Source organism: Andrena cerasifolii, chromosome 3 (assembly GCF_050908995.1).
Source record: "Andrena cerasifolii isolate SP2316 chromosome 3, iyAndCera1_principal, whole genome shotgun sequence".
Lineage (NCBI taxonomy): Eukaryota > Metazoa > Arthropoda > Insecta > Hymenoptera > Andrenidae > Andrena > Andrena cerasifolii.
Genome location: NC_135120.1, coordinates 315,107 through 338,100, shown reverse-complemented (window position 1 = coordinate 338,100; position 22,994 = coordinate 315,107). Strand labels below are relative to the sequence as shown.

At 41.4% G+C, this 22,994-nt stretch overlaps 1 protein-coding gene across 1 annotated transcript in view; it reads left to right on the top strand.

Annotated features, from left to right (window-relative positions):
* Srp54k (signal recognition particle 54k) overlaps nt 1-22,994 on the top strand; it is a 140,735-nt gene that overhangs the window by 6,797 nt on the left and 110,944 nt on the right. The window contains exon 2 of the mRNA XM_076808596.1: nt 14,791-14,967. Coding sequence (XP_076664711.1) covers nt 14,791-14,967 — 177 coding nt within the window. The remainder of the gene's footprint in view (nt 1-14,790; nt 14,968-22,994) is intronic.

Sequence of the window (22,994 nt, the reverse complement as noted above, 5' to 3'; positions counted from 1 at the left end):
TTTTTTTCAAATACTTACCATTTTCGACAATCCTGTATAAAAATATCAGGTATAGCCGCTTGGCCGCTGCGGGTACCGCACGGTCCGACCAGTCGAGTCGGTGCTGGGCGACGCAGCGTCAACTTTCGGCAATTTTTACAAGGCCAATTTTAAAATGCCCATATTTTTGACAATTAGACTATGAAGGGGAAGGATAGAACTATATTCTGTTTTTTCCAGATTTTTAAAATCGCGCCCGTTGTTATAAAACTGCATTTGTTTAAAATAATTGCACAAAAATGGTTAAAAAAATTTGTTTCTGAAACTGAAATAATTTTTTCTTAAAACTTCAATGTCTCTTCTATAAATCGCCGTAAACCTCATCTCCATCCGTTTACTACTTCCATAGTTATAATTTATTGAAAAAAAGTTAGCACTTACCTTCAAACAGCTGTAAAATCGACATTTTTCAAAATTGTCAAGAATCCTTCGAGATATGTTTATATATCCCTAAAGACTACAACATATTCAAATTTCAGCCACATCCGAAATGTTACTCCAAAAAGTGTCCGATTTCGCGTGGAATGTAATGTCATGTGATCATTTCTCGATAAATTGTGTATTTTCGGTAATCGCGATGCTGCTAGCGTTCCGAACGCAGCAGCTTTTTGTCGTTTTCGTTTTGAATTTAAGCTATCATGAAAATTTCTAAATTATGGATACCTTCAGCATTTCGTCCCAGACATGCTCGTGGACGTTCGATAAGACCGAGCAGATATGTGTAGGCAGTGACGACAACGAATGCCTTAAAAAATATAAAATCCTTCCAAAGGATGTAGAACAATTGGTCAACAAAAAAATGCAACATTTTATTTTTCCTGATTCGAAAATATTCTTTGAAAGGTTTTTAATATCAACCACATTTTTTGGAAAAGACCTTTCTACATGGGATGGTGGCCAGGCTTTCCAAATTGGGCGAAATATCGTGAACGGATTAAAAATGGTAAATGACACCGCTGAGCGTGGCGTTAAACTTATAGAAGAATATAACAAAATATTATCAAAAAAATGAAGAGAAAAAATGTATACTGCAGAATGTGATGGAATATAGAAAGCAGTATCCTGACGTCACAAGACAGAACTTATCAAAGGATTTTTAAAGCATTGTTAATATAAAGGAACCTCTAATCAATACCTCCGTGGCTATTTGAATTTTTGAGACGCATTTAAGACTGTGTTTGTTAATACAGTCGCGTCTAAGGCAAGATCTGCTCGGTCTTATCGAACGTCCACGGGCAGGTCTGGGACGAAACGCTTAAGGTATCCGTGATTTAGAAATTTTCATGATAGCTTAAATTCAAGGTGATCGAATTAAGACGGTTGTATTGGGAATTGAGACAGGATCTGCTGGGCCGTACTGACGAGTCCACGAGCAGATCTGGGACGCAATACTTTGATGACACTTCTATTCGTAATTTACATAATAGCTATAATAACTTATTTTCAGTCTTAGAACTGATTTTCTTCTGTATAGTGGAGCGTTATAATGAAAATAAAAAATGTTTAATATCTCCATCGTTTATGGATATATGAAAAAACTCTTTAGACAAAAGTTGTAATATATAAAGAGGTCAATATAATGGAAGGAAAGTTTTTTTCCAAGGTCACTCTTTCAAGTTTTCAAGGTCACGGATGTTTTTTTTTGTGTAAACAATCGTATATGTTGTGTACGTATTCTTAAACAGAAAAAAATACAAATTCTACGATATATCATAATGTATATTTATGTCAAGGTTTAAAAAGTTAAAACTTTTCAAATTCGTGGCGCTTCGTTTACCCGTGGTACAATCGGGCTGAAATTTTTTCCAGATAATTTTCCCAACAAGCGTCACATTCCGGGGGGGGGGGGGGGGGGGCAAAAAAATCTCGCAAAATAATTTTCGTCAAGAGTAGCTAAGGAAGGTCCACCCTTGTGTCGACATTTTCGTTTCCTCTCGCCCTTTCTCGGATTCTCAATAATAATTGAAAAAAAATGTTTAATGTGAAGTGTACTTATATTTATTTATACTAAACCCAACTCAACACTAACCCAAATTATAACACCAAAGCAAGAAATTTAAAAAATATTTTTGCGAATATCGCGGAAACTAAGACCGAGCGGCGGTAACATGTATAGGAAAAAGTTGCTGAGAATGTGGAGTTTTACAACATATCCAAATTTCATCAAAATCGGTGAGGAATCGCTAAAGTAAATAATTACTATATTTTTTATACATTTTTTTATTTTCTGGTTTTTAGTGTTTGTGGATTTTTAAACGCTTTTTTATTTTATAGAATTATATTAATTACTTATATCACATTGTTCATGTACCCATATATTCCCTCGTATGCGACCTCCATATATACTGTGTAGACCGATACATCTTCGACCGATTTCGCCCGAGTACAGGACACGAGTTCTACAACAAAAAGTATATTTTATTTACTTATTATTATCGTAATTATCATAATTATTACTACGATTACATGATGCATACCTGCGCTTCCGTACCAGCCTTGCCCACTTTGTTTGAACCGGACTCGGCGCCTTTACGTATGCAAGTAATTTCGTAGATCATCCGAAGCATATTTTCTTCTGTCTTCTGTCTGTCAGCTCTTGTGAACTTAAATGCTGAATTAAATTTAATATTTCCTTCGTCACTTTCTTGGGAAAGTGACGCCAGCGTCGATCAATTCGCGTGATCGTATGATCCGCGAGTACAAGTGCCATTGCTGGTACTTGTGACCACTGACTGTGTCAGTGGTATCGCACTTTACAGTGCGGTGCGACGCCGGACCGATACAATAGTTTTACTATTATCGGAGAGAGACCTTTTTGCTTTTCCATGCATGATCAATCTTTGTCAACCGTTGACCCGACTAGTCTGGTCGGTAGTTTCTCATTTTGTCCATTTCTGTCAACGCTTCGTTATTGCATGGTTTCTTTCCAGTCAATTTCGAGCAGTCCAATTCTTCTATTTGGAGACCATCAAGTTATCTTACGCGACTCAGTGCTACATATGCTTGTCCTTCTTCAAATAGCTTTCGTCCTAAGTGCACTACAGCATTGTCCACTGTACATCCTTGCATTTTTTGTACTGTGGATGCCCATGGCAAGATCAATGGTAGCATTCTTCTTTCAGCTGTTCCATAGCTGAACTTGGCAGGAAACTGTACTGCTTTTGGTTGAATCAAATGTATTCCATCCCTGCCAAAATTGATGCGTACTGATGGTATATCATACCATCGTTTCGTACATCTGTATTCGACGGAAATAGGGCCATACGATCTCATTGATGAATCCAATTGCTCCATTCACTAATCCCTTTGTAACATCTATGTTTGATCGTAGCATCACTTTTGCGCCTACAAATATTTCCAAATCTTGCGGCAAGCCTCCAGTTTTGTTTATGTCTGCTGGAATGATGTCGTTTAAGTTGACATTGGCAAGATTACGTGTCGCACTTATCATTTGATCCTGAGCTCTGATGGTGTACGTTGTAACATTCTTATTCTTGAAGTATAGAAGTACTGCCTTGTTATGATCCTCGACTTGCTTATTTGTAGGATATATTCGCAAAGCCTTATCAATGGCAAATACATCGGACGCTTCTTGGATTACTTTTTCTGTTAGCGTGGTGAAATGCTGACGTTTCATTTCTCCAATTCGCAACGCATTCAGGATATTGATGAATGTGTTGTTACCTTGCTGGCGCATGTTTTCAGTGAGGTTGCACAACGTAAAAAGCCGCCATTGAGGTGGTGCTGGCTGAAGATGTTGAGGCTGTTTGTAAACTGGTGTTCCTGATCTCTTGATTGGTGGCAGTTGCATGAGATCACCAAACAAGAGCACATTCATTCCTCCGAAGAAATCATTGTCTTTATTCTTCAGCTGTCTGAGGCGCGAATCAATCATGCATAACATCTGATAGGAGACCATAGATATTTCATCGATAATGATGAACATTGTGTTTCTCCATTGTTGTCGCATAACTCGCAAGTAATTTCCGGTAAGTGGTGATATACCAGTGATTCGCCCGTCCTTTTGGACAGGTAGCTTCAAGGTGGTATGTACTGTTAACCCATTTACTAAGCATGTTGCAACTTCTGTTAATGCACACACTTTGACTGCGTCTTTCGCATAACATCCGTTGATCTGATTTCGTAGTAGGTTCAGCAGGAATGTCTTGCCAACTCCTGCCCCACCAGTGAAAAATATTCTCAGTCTTTCGTCGGCTCCAGTCATTTGATTTTGTATACTTTGCGTGACCAGTGTAAACATTTCCCTTTGTCCTCCGTTCATTGCCCGTTAACCCAGACCTTCATCCATTCCCTGACATGGAGCTGGCTCTTCTTCCTCCAACTCGATTGGTTCCGCTTCTTCGAGAATCTGAAATGTATGTACTTGGTTGAATACATTTTCAAGTTGTTTATCTCGTTCGCAGTTCAGTTTCATGTGTGCGCTCATTTCTTTTAGTTGCTCTTCACGTGCTAGAAATGCCTCTCGAGAGCTATTAAACCCTCCCAACAGCTCTCCTTCATTCGGGTATGGCATATACTGTAGCAGTAGGCTGTAGTAATAGCCTCCCGGATCAGTTGTTGCTGCAAAGTTCGGAACACGTATTACTTCAGTCGTGTTTCTTGCAACTATCTTTGTATTTACCAATGTTACTAGGCGTCTCCTTGTCGTTGTCTCTTGAAACTCATAAGCATCCTCATCGATGTTTTCTTCATTTTCTTCAGGGTGTCTTTTATAATGTGGTTCGAACAACATCGCAAATTCCATCAAACTCAGATTTTGGAAGTCATAATCATAATGTTCTATTGGACGCTTTTCATAACGCTCAAACACGTTTAAACAGTATCCAGTAGCTTAGCCTGCTTCAATAAACTTCAGAATTTTGTAGCGCAGTGCAGGCTTACGGGTGTGGAGAAATACTGTGTTTCTTGAGCTCTCGCGTAAATTGTAATGGCATAGCCGAACACACACACTCGCACGCCGAGACTTGTCGTTCCTTCATGCCTGAATGTCCATGTTGCCTTTCCACAATCTGAGGAGTATGGGATTGTAATTGTTAACCGGACATATTCAACAGACATATACGTCCTCCATTGCAAATAAATTCATCTGTAGAAGGTTCAACGACATGAGTCTGAGTGCATGCTTGTCTTGGAAAGTTGAATCGACAAATGGTTGATGTTGTGTCATTTTTCGTGCATGAACTTGTGTGGTGATGAATTTGACATTTCTTCACTAGCTCATAGAGCTCTGAGCCTTCAGGAGGAGTTTCGCACGAGCAGACATTATCTACTTGTGCAATTCCTTCAGGTGTTTCGATAGGTGCGTACTATTCAATCCAAACTACAATATGTAAGTGTGTGGGCTTCCACGATTTTGAAACTCTATACGCCACCAGTGCTCGGCCAAATACTTTATTGTTGTTCTTGAAGAAACGCATTAACGCATTCACACGTATCATAAAGTGTCGGCTCACTATAACTGGATAATTTTCAGTCAAGTGTTCTGTGGCATTAATGTCCAAATCATTCGGATCATCGTTTGGTCTTCCATCTGCAATCAAAAGTGCTTTTCTCATATCCAGCCAGTTGAGATCGTTGCATCTGAATGTCATGAAGTATGTCGGTGGTCCAAGACATCTTATTTGTGCAATCAAATCATTCAGTGCCGTGCGCCAGTATGCTGCCGAACCTCTCAGGTTTTTCATGTAGAGGTGTAGATCTTCCACTTTATTGCCATCCTTGTCTTCCTCATGCTGCAATTGTAGTTTTAACTTGATAATATTCGAACATAGACAAAGCATAAAATAGTCCTTTTGTTGGAATCGCGTATCACTGCCAAGTACTCTGAATTGGTAGTAGTCTAATGGAGTGATACGCACTGGTCTATGGCCTTTCAATCCATGGATGCCATATGGGAAGAGGTAGAACTATGCAAACTCCTCAGCCTTCACTTCATGGGCATCATTTACAATATTGCCTGTTGTCCTACGCTTGATATCATTGGCGTCCGATATCACAATCTCATCTTCTACATCTGACTGTACGCAATCAATTGGTGCCATGACTGAAGTTTGGATACTCGCAGCTTGAATTTGCGGCAGGGCTTGTTGTATTTGCTGTGTTGCGTTATGCGTTTGTATTTCCTCCTTGAGTTCATCATGAGTGATGATGTCTTCTTTTGGTCTCATGTCAACATAATTGATGATGTACTGAATGTTGCGTGATCCAGTTGTTTGCTTACAGATGCGATGAATTTCTTCTATTGTGTCACATTCTATGATGTAAGCTCTTCCATTATGATTTGCACTTGCTCCCTTTGGTCCGCACGAATGAGAATCGGTGAAGTAGTACCATACTTGTCACCATAATGCATAACTCCGAGCACTTTCGAAGCAGCTATCAATATGCCTGCAGAATGGCTAGCAAACAATTGATCTAATGCTTCGTGGAATGTCATTCCAATATTGTCTCTATTAACTGTATCTTGAAGACTTCCGAATAGTGTATTCTCTCCGTAGTCAATTGAAAACGACTTATTAAATATTATGAAGTCATGCTTGATGATATTGAAGTTGCAAACTTCCAAGTATCCACTTTCATTGATTTCATTTGGTGATGCCAACAATTGAATTCTCTTATACATGTCGTCACCCTGAATCATGTTTGTGTTTAATGTGTTCGTTGTCCATTGTCGTGGCTCAAGAATGGTAGCTCTCACAATGTTGGTCAATGTCATAGCACAGCATGGAACACCTGCATAGGTTGAATTGAAGATCTCATTGTTCGCTTGATGCCATGAAGCTCGAACAATCGTTGCAGCGTTGTTTATCGGCTTGTATGCTTTAGCATTCTCTTCTTCATCATTTTCAGCATCTTCTATTAATTGTGGCTCTGCCAGCCGTACCATATGGTTTTCATTAATTTGTGCATCTTCGTTAATTGTGACATATTTGTAAAGCAGATTGTTTGAAATTAACCACCGTAATGCACCATAGACTCGTTTACGGGATATAGAGAATTCTCGATTGGCTAATCTTCATAGCATGTTTGGCAGTTATTCGCACACTTCAAAGATGTATTGGGCAAAGAGCACTGCTTGGCCGCGAAAGCCATATTGTTCAAATAGTCCGCTGAATTTGATGACTTTTTCAAACGGAATTATTCTTGACAATAGCCGTTGCACTGATTTTGTCAAAATCCGTATCACCTTAGGGAATATCACCAGGATTCAAATTGTTCCAGGAAGCTTTAGCCGGTGGTGTTGTTTTGTTGCTGATGATGTGTTCGGCAGCATGAACACAATAGCAAAGTGAGTTTAGCTGTCAGCTCCGGTGCAAAGTACGACGATGCAGCTGCATTGTTTTGAACTATATACACCTGATTGGGATAACAATGTTTCGTACATATTTCACAGATACAGTCGCAGAATGTATTGATAGCATTTTCAAACGTCTGTACATCAGCACTATGTACCTGCAGTCGGTGTGCGTGACATATGCAATCATGTTCCAACCGGGCTACGCGTTGTTCAGGCGTTTCTCCCGCTCTTACCTGTGAATGGTGTTGCCGCATAGATGTGAATCGAGCGTCGTGTTGTTTTGGCGTTTCTTCTGCTCTTAGCTCCGACTGGTGTGGACGCACAGATGCCAATCGAGCTTCGCGTTGTTCTGACATTTCTTCTGCTCTTAGCTCCGACTGGTGTTGACGTATATGTTATGTGTCGCGGCCTTTGGTGTTCGAGCGGCACAATTTATACACGCAAGTCCGATTAGGGCTATCCCACAGCCCTTAGACTATCAAATATTGCTGTATTGAGTTTATTTGTTAGGAGAGCAAGAAAGCTCGCCGCACTCGTAACAGTCAATTTTTTTAATTTTTTAAATATCTAGGTACCTTATCAGAAGGTTAAGGAAGGGGTAGATTTTGGGATCGCTGGTACTCTAGTCCCATACGGGTCCTTTCAATGGAATCAGATAGGTAATTAACGAGTAGAACTTACTAATATATAAAGCTTTAATGTTTAATAGTGGATGGAAGCAAGAGAACATAACAAAATAAAATATGGAAAAGATCAATTAATCATTTTCCAAAACACAGGTACTCGTATAATTGGACATAATTCCTGAGTAGGGGAATCCCACAGTCGATTGACTATCAGAAATTACCGTTAGACACGCATTAATTATAACAGTGTCAAATAAAGTGTACAGAAAGAGATAAGAGGTGCAACTCACCAGACAGTCACAATAATATAAATGTCAATGTGCTTTAAATTTGTTGTTTGAAGTTTGGATAGTTCTGCGTCGCTGATAAACCTCGATCAGAAAGAGGAATGAGACGCGAACACGCACACACTTGATTATAGGATGGAATAGACACGAGTTGAATTATAAAATGAAACCGAAATAATAGTAAATTTAACTGAGCAAATCCAATGATAATTTAAATTAAATCATTAATAGAATAACTTGTTTTGTAAGTTAAATGAATAATTAGTTTCGCAAATTTAGTAGAATAATTTGTTTCGCAAAGTTGAGTCTTTCCACGCGGTTATACAGTAGACCGGAGAACTCTATCTCTAGAACACTTCGCGGACCCAATGACACGCACCTCACGATTTACCGTCACAGAGTGTCGCAGCTTCACGCTCTCGGCAGCGGTCAGAGTGGGTCCGCGCCGAAAATGCTTACGCTGCATTTTATCGTTCGAAGGCGTTACTATACTTAGTGAGGCGGTGTGTGTGTTCATACCCACGCGTCGGACTCTTGATTCAAATACATAATCAATCTCTACGGAACATACGTACGCATGGGAAACCATGGCATCACACATCTCGGAAACGATACAATTTCACACAAGCTGAGGGCCTTCTCTCATCATTCATAAATTTATATACATAATTTCTGACTAGGGGAATCCCACAGTCGGCAGACTGTCAGAAATTGTGTTAGGTATCTAATAAAAAAAAAAATTCCTAATTAATTAATAATCCACACATCCACCGAAACGTGCGACGAGACCGTGGGAAGGCGCGGTTCCCTGCACCGGATGTAGAATATACAATTCCGGCAATCTTCTAAGAAGCAACCCAATCTGCGCATTCCTGATGTAGCCGTTACTGATTATATTACAACTAGTTTTTTAGCCTGTCTTCGTCAGGCATTACTATCCTATATGTATAATAGGACGCCTAAGGTAACCACAATTACTTACATGTACAATGCGGTAGCGGCTTCTACATTGTACATAATACCTGTTTTAGGCCACAGGTATTACCCATTATCGAATTTTCCAGGTTTTGGATTTTTTACGGCATCTTTGGGTGCCGAGGAAACTTCATGCTGAACCTGAACCTTGTAAATCATCGGGAAATACGAAAAAAAGCCTCTGGGCAGATTTTGCTAACAAACGAACATCCACTTTAAGCGTCTTATTATATGAATGTTTAGCGCGAAGGTCAGAGGTGTTCTCAACGAGGGTTCTCCCACAATGCTGCAAGGCATGGTTGAAACGCACCTCCGTCGCTTACACACAGCGGATTCGGCACAGCAGGAGAACCACTGGGTTTTTTCGAGCGCGACTTTCTGGTGAGAACGCCGCTGCGTCAGCACCGCCTTATCCTTATCGCGAGACGACAATATGTCGAGGCGACGACGCTCCACAGAAAGGGTTCTTGTTTTACAAAATTATTATTAACTACTAGGCGGGAGTACGATCAACGAGGGATTTCCCATAACGCTAGGCGTTGTTGATGCATACCCCCGCCTAAAAAAAAAGATTTTTACGTTCCGAACGTAACAGCTGAAAGAACCGAGCGGTCCGAGTATGTCGAGTAGATTGAAGCTTGAATGTTTCGAATATTTTAGGAAATGTTTATCTACTGGACAATGGTTCGTAATAATGTAATTAAAATGTAAACTGCAAATGAAAATATTCTCCAACTATTGAAAATAATTTTTCGCATATATATGATTTAATAATTTTTCTTCTTACGTTGTCCTTTATTTTTCTTTCTTTGTTGCTTTGTTCTTTTTTTTCATTCATTATCAAACTTTAATCAACATATTATCTGAATATGGAAATAGTAGGTAACTTAAGGCAGGGAATTAATAATAATACAGTAGTGTCTCGTTAGCGGCTCGCTGGTCGGGACTGGCGTTGAGTCCGTATCGGGAACGGGAGCCCTAATTCCGAGTGTTTGTTTCTCGCTTCTTTCTGGCCGAAGGGGGAGCGAGATGGAACACTGCGTGTGCGGCGAGCGTGCGCGATAGTCGCAAGCGCTTACCGTGAGCCGGGCCTGCGTCAAGATTTTGCGAAGCGGTTTTCGTGTGCACGGTAAGCGCTTTCGACCATCACGCACGCAAATGACAGGCGTCCGAAAGACGGAGCGAGACAAAACTTCAACGCGTCGTTTGTCCCGTACCGTCCTCGCTAACTTTCAGTGCCTCTCGCTCGCTCTGGTTCCATCTCCCTCTCGCCTTCGCCGGATAAGAGCGAGACAGAAGTGGTGGGGATAGCGAAAAGTCCGTATCGTGTACACCAAACCGAGCCCGTAACGAGACAATACTGTAACTATTTTTCTACGGAAAGGTGTGGAGATTAATTTTTTTGAAAATTTCATTAATTTCATCCTCGAAGTCTTCCAGGTCGTCGAATTCTGCAGCATGTTTAGTAGTGGGCAATGCCCAACAAAAACTTTGACACATAAATTGCCATCTCGCTTTGTTTCTAAACTACACGCCGTACAGATGTCATATTTTTCAAACATTCAGATTTCATCGAGACACACATGGAAAACCCATAATCTTAATTTTGACTCTTTGAATTCTTTATTTATTTATACTTATTCATTTTTTTAACGGGTAACAGCCTTTGTTAAGCCGGCGGGAGGCGCACCCCATATTGTCGCTACCGGGTCAAAAATACCCAAAATTGAAACGTAAAAAACCACGGTTTCAGAATATATTTTTTTAACTTTGTAATTTTTATGTTAAAGTACAGTGTTTTAAGAATCAAACAAAATTTATGAAATATCTATAAATCTTTATTAAAGTTCCTTAAAAAATTGTAAGAAAAACTCAGTTTTCACATTTTCGCAACTAGCGCCTCTGTAGTAAATTTTACCCAGTAGCGCCTCCTGCCGAGATAATAGTGACTCGACAGAAGTATAATCCATACGGAAAAGGCAAAACAGAACGAAAAAATAAAGGAAGGCCCAAGAAGAAGTATTATTAAATCATACATACGCGAAAAATTATTTTCAATAGTTAGAGAATATTTTCATTTGCAGTTTACATTTTAATTACTCACATTATTACGAACCATTATCCAGTAGATAAGCATATGTATTCTAAAAAATTTTCTGTTTTTTCTGTTTATGTTACGTTATTTTATACATATTTATTGTACTGAATTGTTCAAGCTTTGTATACTAAACGGTTCTCTCGTCGAAATATTAATAATAATAATAATAATAATAATAATAATAATAATAATAATAATAAAATATTCCACACATTCAAGCTTCAAACTATTCGACATACCCGCACTGCTCGGTTCTTTCGGCCCACTTGGTTCTTTCGGCCCACTCGGTTCTTTCGGCCCATTCGGTTCTTTCGGCCCACTCGCTACTTTCGACCTGCTCGGCACATTCGACGTGCTCGGTACTTTCGACGTGCTCGGTTTTTTCGGCCCGCTCGGTTCTCCTCGAGCCGCTCGTAAAATTTCGAGTTCTCGGTTCTATTCGAGCTGCTCGGTTCTCTTCGAACCGCTCGAAAAAATTCGAGTTCTCGGTTTTCTTCGAGCTGCTCGGTTCTTTCGAGCTGCTCGATTCTTTCTAGCTGCTCGATTTTTTCGACTACTCGGCTCGATTCGGTTCTTCGAGCCGAGTCAGGCTTGGCTCGCTTTTTCCGAGTACTCGAACAGCTCTAACCTGCGTGCGGGTCCGAAGCCATCGTACGTACTACCCACCGACAGAACAATATGTAGATTAACTCATTGTCAGACTGAAGAATGCTTAAAGTGATTAAAAACAGTACCACGTTCTTGATTGCCATTTAGAAATTCTCCCTAATAGATGTTGTCGAAACGTTCTTAGGAAAATATGAAATTACCGGTCGAAAACAACGAATGAATTTTCGCTCAGCTCCGAGCCCCGTATGTTCCAACGCACAGTGGGTGTAAATCTCAAGATTAGAGAAAAAATTCAATATGTCATTTTTTCCAATCAAACCGAATCATATCAAGCTACTTTATAAAAAAGTATTTTTTTTAACAAAGGTACTTAGAAAAATCTAGTATTGGATCTGAAGAAGTCGATAAGGTTTTGAGCGTACACACAATCTTTTCTATAGTTTTTAAAATCTTTATTTCTGGCCTCTTGGGTCTCTTCTCCCAATTAGTCGATTGGAAGGTTGCCCAAATATTGTATAATTTCGTAGGGATGTATTAACACTTTGTGAACAGTACCTATTTATTTAGTATATTGGTACAGGGATAACATGGTTACAGGTTTACAAATATTTTTCCACTTTCCATAGTATGTATATTTACACTTCTTGACGAAAAGGATAACCCACACACGATAGATTCAAAATTCTTCAAATGCGACAAATGGTATATGAACATTACGTTCTAGTAATATAATATTTAATTACAGAAGTTGAAATTTATTGTGAGTTTGTCTATTGCTCAAGAATGAAACGATTATTTGACAAAAAAAAAAACACTTGAAAAAAAGTACAAAACTTTTTATTATTTAATAGTGTGTGGGTCCTCCCTTAGTCTCGATTAGTTCTATAATTCATTTTGGTAAAGAATTAAATAATCCGCGAATATAAGCTTGTGATAAGTTACTTCATTCTTCTTTAAGGGGGGGGGGGGGGGCTGTACAAAATCGAAAAATCGATTTTTCTTTTTACATTTTCTGAAAGACGTACGTTTCAAGAATGCTCTTTTCAAATTTTATGAAGAAATTCACAAAATTGACGGAGATATAGTATTTTCCGTGAAGCGGTGTCAAGCGTGCGACTGAGCCGCGCGGAACATTGAACGCGTTTTCCTCAGAATGACATTTTGCAACCGCGTTGACAGTGTACAGAGAAAACTGTATATCCAATTGACACGAGCAAGGGCATTTATTGTACGAAAAACCCACCTCTATTACCTGACGATCATTTTTTTATAATTAACGATCTCCTTATATTTTTTTATCAACATTTCCCTAATTTTGTACCCCCAAAACATGATTTTCTTTCAGTGGTCCGCCATTTTGCAATTCCTTGCGATTTTGACTTTTTTTAATCGTCACGTAATAGAGGTAGGCTTCTAGTTTCTAAATATTTTTGTCTTTTTTGAATTCGGATTAACCATATGGCCTGGGCACTGTCAACGCGACAAGCACGATTTTGCCGCAGCGCAAATTTTGACGAAAAGTATACAGAAAAGGGATTTATGAATTTGATTGAAAAAAATTTTTCTTACCCTTCGATATGTACATATTAACTACACTAAGCAATACATTGATTTACTTGCGTTGTTTGGGTGGAAAAACTTCCCGAAAACACTCTTACTTTTCAGACCATTACAGTGATCTCCACCCTTAAGAAAAACGTCGACTTGTAGACTTGTCGACATCAATACAGCGATTTCGGTACCAGCAGAAATAATAGTTAAAGGAATAATATTAATATTACCTTGCTTTATTACTATTGAGATTTAATGAAAAACACTGCTTTTCAAATGTTTCAATAAAAGTCTTTAATAATACTTAAAGAATGTATATATATATTGGTCGGTGAGTTTCGTGAGGGGTATTCTCCCACCATACCGCTTGCCTTGCTCGGTGCTCCTTTTCTCAACGTTCTCACTATCCTTCGAGCTACGCCTGCTCGTCGCGCTGTGGGGATTCGGTGCCCGTGAGGTACGCACACATGCAGCAAATCATCCGCACCACTTTAACTACATACACGGGACACGATTCTGAGCTGTCGTTTCTCGCTTCTTTCTTACCGAAGGTGAGAGCGAGATGGAATGAAAGCGAGTCTAAGCACTCTAAACGCTCACGCCCGGCGCGCACGCAAAAAAACGGAGCGAGACAAAGTATGTATTAACGCTCTCGGTCTCCCTCGCTCTCGCCTTCGCAGAACAAGAATCGGCAAGAAGTAGTGGGGATAGCGCCAAGCTACTGTCATGTAGGCCAAACCGAGTTCTTAGAATAGAAATACATACATCAGAATAGGTGTGGGTTATGTCTAAAAAATTCGGGAGTTTTATTGGTCAGAACATTGATTCTTTCTCGATAGCTTCATCTCCTATTGGTCTACGCATAGCTTCGTAACGCACACAACTATTACCTTAAGAATAAACAAGAGCCACACAGCTACGTTACAGGCGGAGCCTGGTGGTGGATGATTTTTCCTCGATTGCTGCTCACGAAAACAAACTCACCGGCCAATATATCTGGCCCCGACCTTAGTTAGTACACCGATAGTAAGAAGTCGTTAAAAAATAATGAAATCACAATAATGTTTAAACTTATTTCGTTGTAGATTTTGTTTCGTAGTTTAGCTTGCTCCAAGTTCAAACAAAAATACCTAAAGACTTTTGAAATAACCTGATATACATATCGGATCGTCTTCAATGAAATGAGCGAATCTGATACCTATGAGCGAAGTCACACAGGCGTCATAGGGGATGGTTGTGTGTCCATATTTTCGTTCTTTAAGTAAAAGTTATTAATCTTTTTTTCAGGTTCTTAATTCTATGTTAAAAGAAATATGTGCAGCGTTATTGGAAGCAGATGTCAATATCAGACTCGTCAAGAAGTTAAGGGAAAATGTTCGTCTTGTTATCGACTTCGATGACATGGCTGGAGGCCTTAACAAGAGACGGATGATACAGAGTGCTGTTTTCAAGGAACTTGTAAAGGTATGATAAATTATTTCTGCGTTGCTTAAACTAATGTGTAAGCAACGGAAAAAGAGGGCGTCGGGCGCTTGGACTCGAATCCGCGATATTCAGATCCGTTGCGCACTGATCAGCCGCCTTATGTCACCACGGCTAACGGCGACTCTTCGAGGTCCCTTAGCCACGTTACGCACTTGCGACAAATTGCCGGCAACTTGGTCGCGGCGATCAACAAAGGTTTCTGATCTCTTGTCGACCAAGTTTCCGACAACTTGTCGCAAGTGCGTACAGATTGCGCAACATAACTTTGCCTCCGAGCGGCGACCAGCGGCGAATGAGTTGGCCGTGACTCGGCCGTGCGTGCGAGAGAGTCTGACAACTGTTAACGACGGTCGCCGCTGGTCGCCGGTCGGAGGCAAAGTTATATTGCGCGATCTGTAACGGGACTTAGCCTCGTTACGCACTTGCGACCAGTCGCCGGCAACTTGGTCGCCGAGAGACCAAAATTCGGGCAACCAAACGAAGCGACCAAACCGAGAAACTCGATACCTATCCGTTTCGTAGGGAGCACCAAACAGAATGGACGTCAGGGAGATTGTTGTAATTATGAAGTACATTGAAAAAAAAAGAAGAGGCGATATTGGGTGCATCCTGTATTGGAAAAACGCCGCCAAAAAGGAATGTTTACTGGTTTTCTCATTATCAATTAAATGCACCATTTCTTCTTATTGTTTTTTTAAATGTCACGATTGGAGTATTCATTATATGACAAGTCCCAAATGGCCTTTCGAGATTCAATTTGCAAAATAAATTTCTGCGTATCGAAACTCATTTCGTTGCTTGCAGGTGTCTGGTCGCCAACAAAGTCGCTCGTCGTGTGAACGCGTGCATTGGAATCAAGGCACTTCGTTGGTCGCCGCGACCACTTGGTCCCCCGTGCATCGCTCACGTTTTCGTGATTGCTGACGACTCGCTGGTCGCCGCGACCAAGTGCGTACGAACTCATATGTCCTCGTGCAACTCGTGGTCATCGGCGACTCGTCGTAAGTGCGCAATGGGGCTTATACTCCGTCGCTATATAAGAATACCGTCGTGGCGCCTCATCATTTGCACTGTGTAAATCTGACACTGATTTAAAAAAATTGAGAGTCATCGATTAAAATAGGAAAAAACTTATTTTTCACTTGTTAGTGCATTTTTATTTTTTTTTTAAGTCGGCCTTAATTTTTTAAAAAAATTTATGTTTTACCTTTTTTAGTTATTTAAGTTGTGTAACTACATTTATTTTAAAAAATATGGGCAGGCCTACAAAAGGAGCTGCTCATGAAAAAGAACCGTTTGCTAGAAACGGAAGATTCCAATAATAATGAAACAGATGTCTTATTTTTAGTGTAACATCAAAACTATTTAACTCATTTTGATCATTCTTTCTCCATGGCCTAAGTTGATTGAAGCTAAACTACAATACATACACAATACATACTAACATACATACATACACATCAAACTGAGAACCTCTTTCTTTTTGAAGTGGGTTAAAAATGAAAGGTCGCATTGTAGGTAATAACTCACCTTGTGTGTTCGTCAACACTAAAAGCAATTCGAAAACGTAAATACAAGTATAAACTAAACTGCTTTATAACTTTACTAGCTTAAAGTACCCGCCGTTGCCCGGGCTTTTTACATGTATTTCTACGTAGTATAAAATAAAGTCCCCGGTAAGCGCCCATTTTCGAGGAATACTTAAACTAAAATGGTTATTGCTCGGCTTCCGCTTGCCATAGGTTAATATTTAATATATGTAAACTTTCCTCGAGAAATGTTGTATAAAGCGGTGGAAACTGCATCACAATCCGTCCAGTGGTTCTCGAGATTAATTCGAACAAACAGACGCCTGCGTTTCCGTTACGCGCGTTCGCCTAAGTGTTCCCCGCACAGTGATGGGGATGCTGTGTCACATCGTTAGCTGTTCTATGAGCGATGTGATTCACGCGAATCTGTTAGAAAATGGTACAGTTCGATCCCTTCTGGTGGGAACTCCGGCCTTCTCTGTACACGTTTTGAATTATAACGTCGGAGTAGAATATTCGAGAAGAATGTAAATGGCATCATCTTGTTCTTGCAAAGATTCGTTTATGTATCTTTAGAGTTTATTTGTTTATACTTTGATATTAAAGCAATCTGATTGCAATAGTACTTCAAGTGTACTTGTTTTTATCTATAGACATTAAGAGAAATCCCCCATCCAATAGGTTATGGGCCCAGGCCACGTGATAACAAACAGTTATAGGTTTGAAGAAAATCATGAAAAAAATGTTGAGGGCAGATTATCCACAACTGAAAGCCGGCAATTTTGGAAATTGGCTGTTCAGGGTGGAATACCTCTTGAATGAAAAATAATTAAGAGAGAATATAATAAATACCCACGCTCAGTTGAGCGGGACGAACTTCAAAAATTCGTACAAAACGACGCAAATGCAAAATCCATTATTCGTGCAATGCATAACGGGCAAGTACCTAAATATAATAAGACGCGAAAACAAGAAAGGAGATGATAGAAATATTGGAGAAACTGTTTCAAAGAAAAAGTGTGGTGTCAAAACTGCACCTAAGACGCAAACTACTGATGTTAAAATGTAGAGACACCGAGACACTTGAAGAGTACTTTTTAAAATTGGATAATCTGATACGAGAACTAGAGTCCACAGGGGTAAAAATTGAGGACGTAGGCAAAGTATGTTACCTGCTGGTAGGACTTGATAGTAAGTACGACCCCCATAAAAACTTAAAAAAAAGTAAAATAATTACGCCAAGTACATGAAATCAAATAAATCACAAAAAATAGAAGATAATAATAATTACAAAATAAAAAAAAAATATGTGAAATCAAAATGAGCTGCAAGTACATAAAGGTGCTTTCCAACTGCGCTTAAGATGACACAACTACATATACACAGCTAAAATGCTGTGTTCATAGCTTTCATTACTCATATCGCGGACATTTTAATGAACCCATCTAAAAGAATCAAAATTAATGATATACAAAAATTCCGCCAATTATAATAATGGCTATTTCTACAAAGAAAAAAAGGTATTAAATAATATTAAGCAGATATATTTTTATACAAATAAATATTTTAATACGAATAATCCTCTCCCCATCTTGTGCGCCTCTTCCCTAGCCATGTTGGTTGTCTCCCTCATCTCAGAGTCGGTATTGGTTTCGTCAACCGGTTTCTCCTTCCCCCCCTCCATTTCCCTGCGGATCCCCGGGAAATGCTCCTCCAGGAGCATCCCAAGGATCTCTTCGTCGTTTTCCGTGTACGATAGATCCTCCTTCCTTAGTGCTCCTAGCATTTCCTGTGGGTTCCTCTCCAGGAGCCTATTTAGCCTGACCACGTCCGACATCCTTCTTACCTCGGCGCAGAAGCTCTTCCATCCTTTCCTTTTTGCCTTGAGAGCTGCGTGCGTGAACTATCTCCTTGCCTGAAATCCCCGTGCTTTGAGAACTGCCTTCCGGACATCTCCCCTCGTTCTTCTGGCCTTGTTCAGGGATTATTTGCCCTCGCCTATAGGGCGCCGAGCTCCCTGCTCCACCTGAGTACATGAATCTTGTTTCTGGCCTCCTTAGCTTCCGTTGAGTTTCTCCAGGCTTCCATCATGATGTCCACCATCTTGTTGTTGGCTGCGTTCAGCTTGGCCTGGTTTCCAAAGCTTTCCGGCAGTCCCTCCGTGATCCTGTCCATCTCTTCTTTGAAGACCTTCCAATCCGTGGTTCTGGGGTTTCTCCTCCAGCATCTCTCCACCTGCGTACTGTCTCCAACATAGAAACGTATATATCTGTGGTCTGACGAGCTGTCTTCCCGTAACATCGACCATCCCCCGATGGCCTCGGTCATTTCTGGGGTGGCCACTGTTATGTCAAGTACTTCCTCTCTGTTGGCAGTGACGAACGTGGGTTCGCTCCACGTTCAGATAGACCAGCCTGCTTTCTACTAGATAGTCCGCTAGCTGGTTCCCTCTGGTCTTGGTGTCTGTGCTGTCCTATATCTCGTGTCTCGCATTGGTGTCCATGCCGATAATTCCTCCCACTACTCTGTCCTCGCATCACTGCACGATTTCCCCGAATTTCTCCCCGGCTGGCGTCTCATCCGTATTCCATGGTAGGTAGGCTGATGATAGAATGATGCCATTCCCATCTTCGTTTTTAACCCCTCTTCTACGGATATTTATTGTTGCTACGTCCTCGTTGCTGAGTTGTGGCAAAAAAGTAGCAGTTATTCCTTTCCTCGTAACTATGCACGCTCTAGTCCTGCCCCCGGTCCTGGCCGCGTAAGTGATGCCCTCTAGGTAATCCGTAGGCTCCTGGATCAGGGCCACGTCGACGTTGAGGGTGCTCATTACTCTAACCAGCTTCCCGGTGGCTCCAGATGAGTGGTACAGGTTGATTTGCACGACATTCAAGGCCATCAGGAAACAGTGCCGTGAGGTCCTGGTTATTGTCATCGAGCGAGCGATCTCTTGAGGTAGTCACCCCCCGTGATTCCCCTTCGGTTTCGTCTTCTGACCGGGTTTCCTTCCTTCTATCTTTTTCCCTTCTCCCATCCTCTGGGTCCGCCCCTACGAGGTCCTCTTCTGTTACATCTCCGCCTTCCCGGACCCAGAACCTTCTGTTCTTGATGGTGCTGCCCGAGGGGATCGTTCAATACGCTTGTAGTGATCCCGTCCCCGCGACCGTCTGCCCACCCACCCAGGTGGTCACCTCCGCCGGCCGGCGGACAGTTTACTGGAAAGAAGAAAGAAATGCTGAAAGAAAAAGGGCTGCAAGGGGTTGAGGGTGAGAGCGTGCTCACAGCCGAGGAGAGGGGTGCCTCGAGGGGCCGGCCTCTCGTTTATTTCCGGCAACCCACTCCTGCTATATTGTATTCCTCCTACATTGTGTTGGTCCTACCCGGTTCGCAATTTTCAGCGTGTTGTGCTGAAAGCGGGGAGGGTATGGCACAACCCAGTAAATGATTGGTCGCTACATCTATGTTCCATACTCAGCTTAGGGGGAGTCTACGCTAAGGGCTTCGCACAGGCATTCAAGCTTCGTATCATATTCATGCAATCTCTCTCCCCTTATGTGTTCGAACATACCCCACGTTTTCATTTGGCCTACCGCCGATCCTCTCCAGGCTTCATGGATTGGTTTCAGTTGAGTTCAGATTTGTCTCTGCCTTGATTCAAGACGGATTATGTGCATGCACACTACCCCACAGCAACCAGACCTGTGCCCCATTAGCCTTCGGAAAAACGCATCTCAGGGAAGCAGGACCGCGCCCGCAGGTCGTGAAGCAATCACCCCGCCTGTGCATTACCGTCCACCCACTCCCACCCTCCTAGTGTGTATAAGTGTGTTCTCGGGGGATCCGCAAGAGAGGGGGCCCCATCCCGCCCCTCGTGAATTCCTACCGATATTCATTAAATCTAAGGTCCGCCAAACCAGCTAGATGGGCTGGAACCCGGTTTCATATGTCAACGAACTCCCCTTCGCCCTGTGGGCCCCCGTGGGGCAGTCAGTATGTTTATTTATCTGTGCATAGTGCTTTATTGGGTTCCCCACCCATTCGGCCGGTTCACTCTCCCCTTCGATAAAACCTACCAGCCCTCCCGTTTCCTGTTCCTAGGTTGAAATAGTCGAATAAAGTAATACCAAAATAATAAAATAAACAAGTACCCTTACGGACTGGCCTTCGGAAAGTAGAATGACCCAACATAATATAGCAACCCGAAGCGGGCCACGGTTGAGAGGAGAGTGAATCGGGGCAACACGGGCCATGCCGACATTAAAACGTAGGGCTAACGATTTACATTTGGTAGTATGTCAGCGTCCGTACCCAGGACGGAACTAATAATGCAATCGTTACATCTAGATCGCATGTCCGAAAAGCCACTGTCACAATATTAGTAGTGTAGGAAATATAAAGAAAAACAAAGATATATAGGGAGTAAAGGAGTACCGAGATACAGTGCAGTCCACTAAGGAGAGATGTGAGGATGTGGTCGATGGGGGAGAGGAGCGGCCGCAAGGCGGAAGGCAGCGAGTATCACGACATTCCAAGGTCAATGGTCGAGTCCCCCCCCCCCCCGCTCCCACAAGGCCCGCGACGTCCGGTCGGGAACTACTTAGTCCTCCCTGGGGATGAACTTCGCTCGTACCGATCCCCTTCACAACCTCATTCTAAAACCCCTGTGCCTGATGTAGGACATCCACCTGGCGTTCATCCTAACCACATATTCCCTCCTATCCGCATGCGGAGACCCCGTGTGTACCAGCTCCCAATCCCCGACCAGGCATCGCGGGTGTCTCCTGTCGATCTCCTTGAGCACCGTCCCTGCCCCGAGAGTCGCCTCGGAGATCCATATTACCACCACCATATTACCACTCTTCTCTCCACCTCCCTCATCCCCACAGTCTTTATCCTCCTTCTCTCGTTATTAATTCACCCCTCTCGCGCCTCCGTTGTCACCCAGTCCCTCAGAGTCAGCAGCAGTCCCCCCCCCCCCACGTGGAACCAGCAGCATCATATGCTGCTCTGTGGGTGTATCTAGCAGGCTTCCGAACAATGCATTGGCCTGCCCACGGATGATGGTATCCATCGCGTAGTTCGTCGTCACAAGAGCGCCCAGCGCCTTCCCTTCCGATCACACCAGCCTGTTCCTGACCCGGAACAATGGGTGGTTCCACCATCTCCTCCCGTTCATCCCCGACCTCAACCTGTTCTGCCCCTGCCTGGTGGGCTGCTATGCTTCTTGCTCCAGGCTTGTAAAACTTTTGAATTCCTTTCTTGCTCCCTCTTATCTGTGTCGTGTCCACGAGTTTACTGTCTGTATGGTCGGGTGTACAGCAATAAAACTCGGCGCGCGTAATAATCGTGTGAGAGTATACATGTTTCTCCACTCCAGAGTGACTAGAGCGAGAGACGAATAGCAAAGGTATGCCGTGAGAAAAAGATCCGTATCAGAACATAGAAAGACGCCGTGAGGTGAGCACATGTTCACCGCGTGTATATTAGATATAAGTGTTTATAATAAACTTAGTCAACTTAATAAAGCATCAATTATTTCGTTCCACAATAATTATTATCAACAGAAATAAAAATATTTTCAAAGAATATACAGCCGGAGTCATCTGTCGAGCATGGTGAAATGATCCTAGTACACGGAAAGAAAACTTTGGAACTGTTCCATTAAGAAAAATTGTTGATAATTCAAGATATTCGCGATAGTCTTCTCGTGGTTGCTTAAATTCCAAACTATATGAGGCCAAGTATATTACTCCTGCTACATTGTCGAGTGACTGTTTACCTATCTCATTTTCAACTCCCGATTTAAAAATTAATTTATTCATTTGAGACCAGAATCCTTGAAAATGGTTAAATAAGGGAATATTAGGTCCAGTAGATTTAGACAATGTTTCCTCAAAAACGCCACGTAAAGCTATCTCGTAAATATGGTGACGGCAAGGTAAATATAAAAGATCCCTCTCGATTTTTTGCTCCAAAAATACGCATGTGCCTTGTAATCGTCGTATATTTGACGCTGTGGTATCGCAAGATAATGTTTCTACTTTATTAATGAGTTCCCATTTAGCAAGTAAGTAAATAATAGATGTTAGACTTTGCTGGAGTTATTTTTGATTGGTAATAAACAACTTTGCATTGAATGATAATACTTTAAAATATAATCGTCTTACGCGTTATAGCGATACATTGACAAGAACAGAACGAACATAAAAGAAACATAAGAAGACAAACACACACACAACATCAGTATAGCATTCATTCCAACGTAACTCTAATGACAAAAACAAATGTAATATAAGATTATGAAATGAAAATAAGTGAATATAAGAATTAAACGTCAACTTCAACAATAGACCACATTAGCCTGCTCTTTTTCAGTGTCTAAAGAAATCGCTGGAATTTCAAACAACTGTTCATTTCCATTGAATGTTATTAATATACGTAATCGATCTACTTGTTCTTTACTCATTAATTAAATTG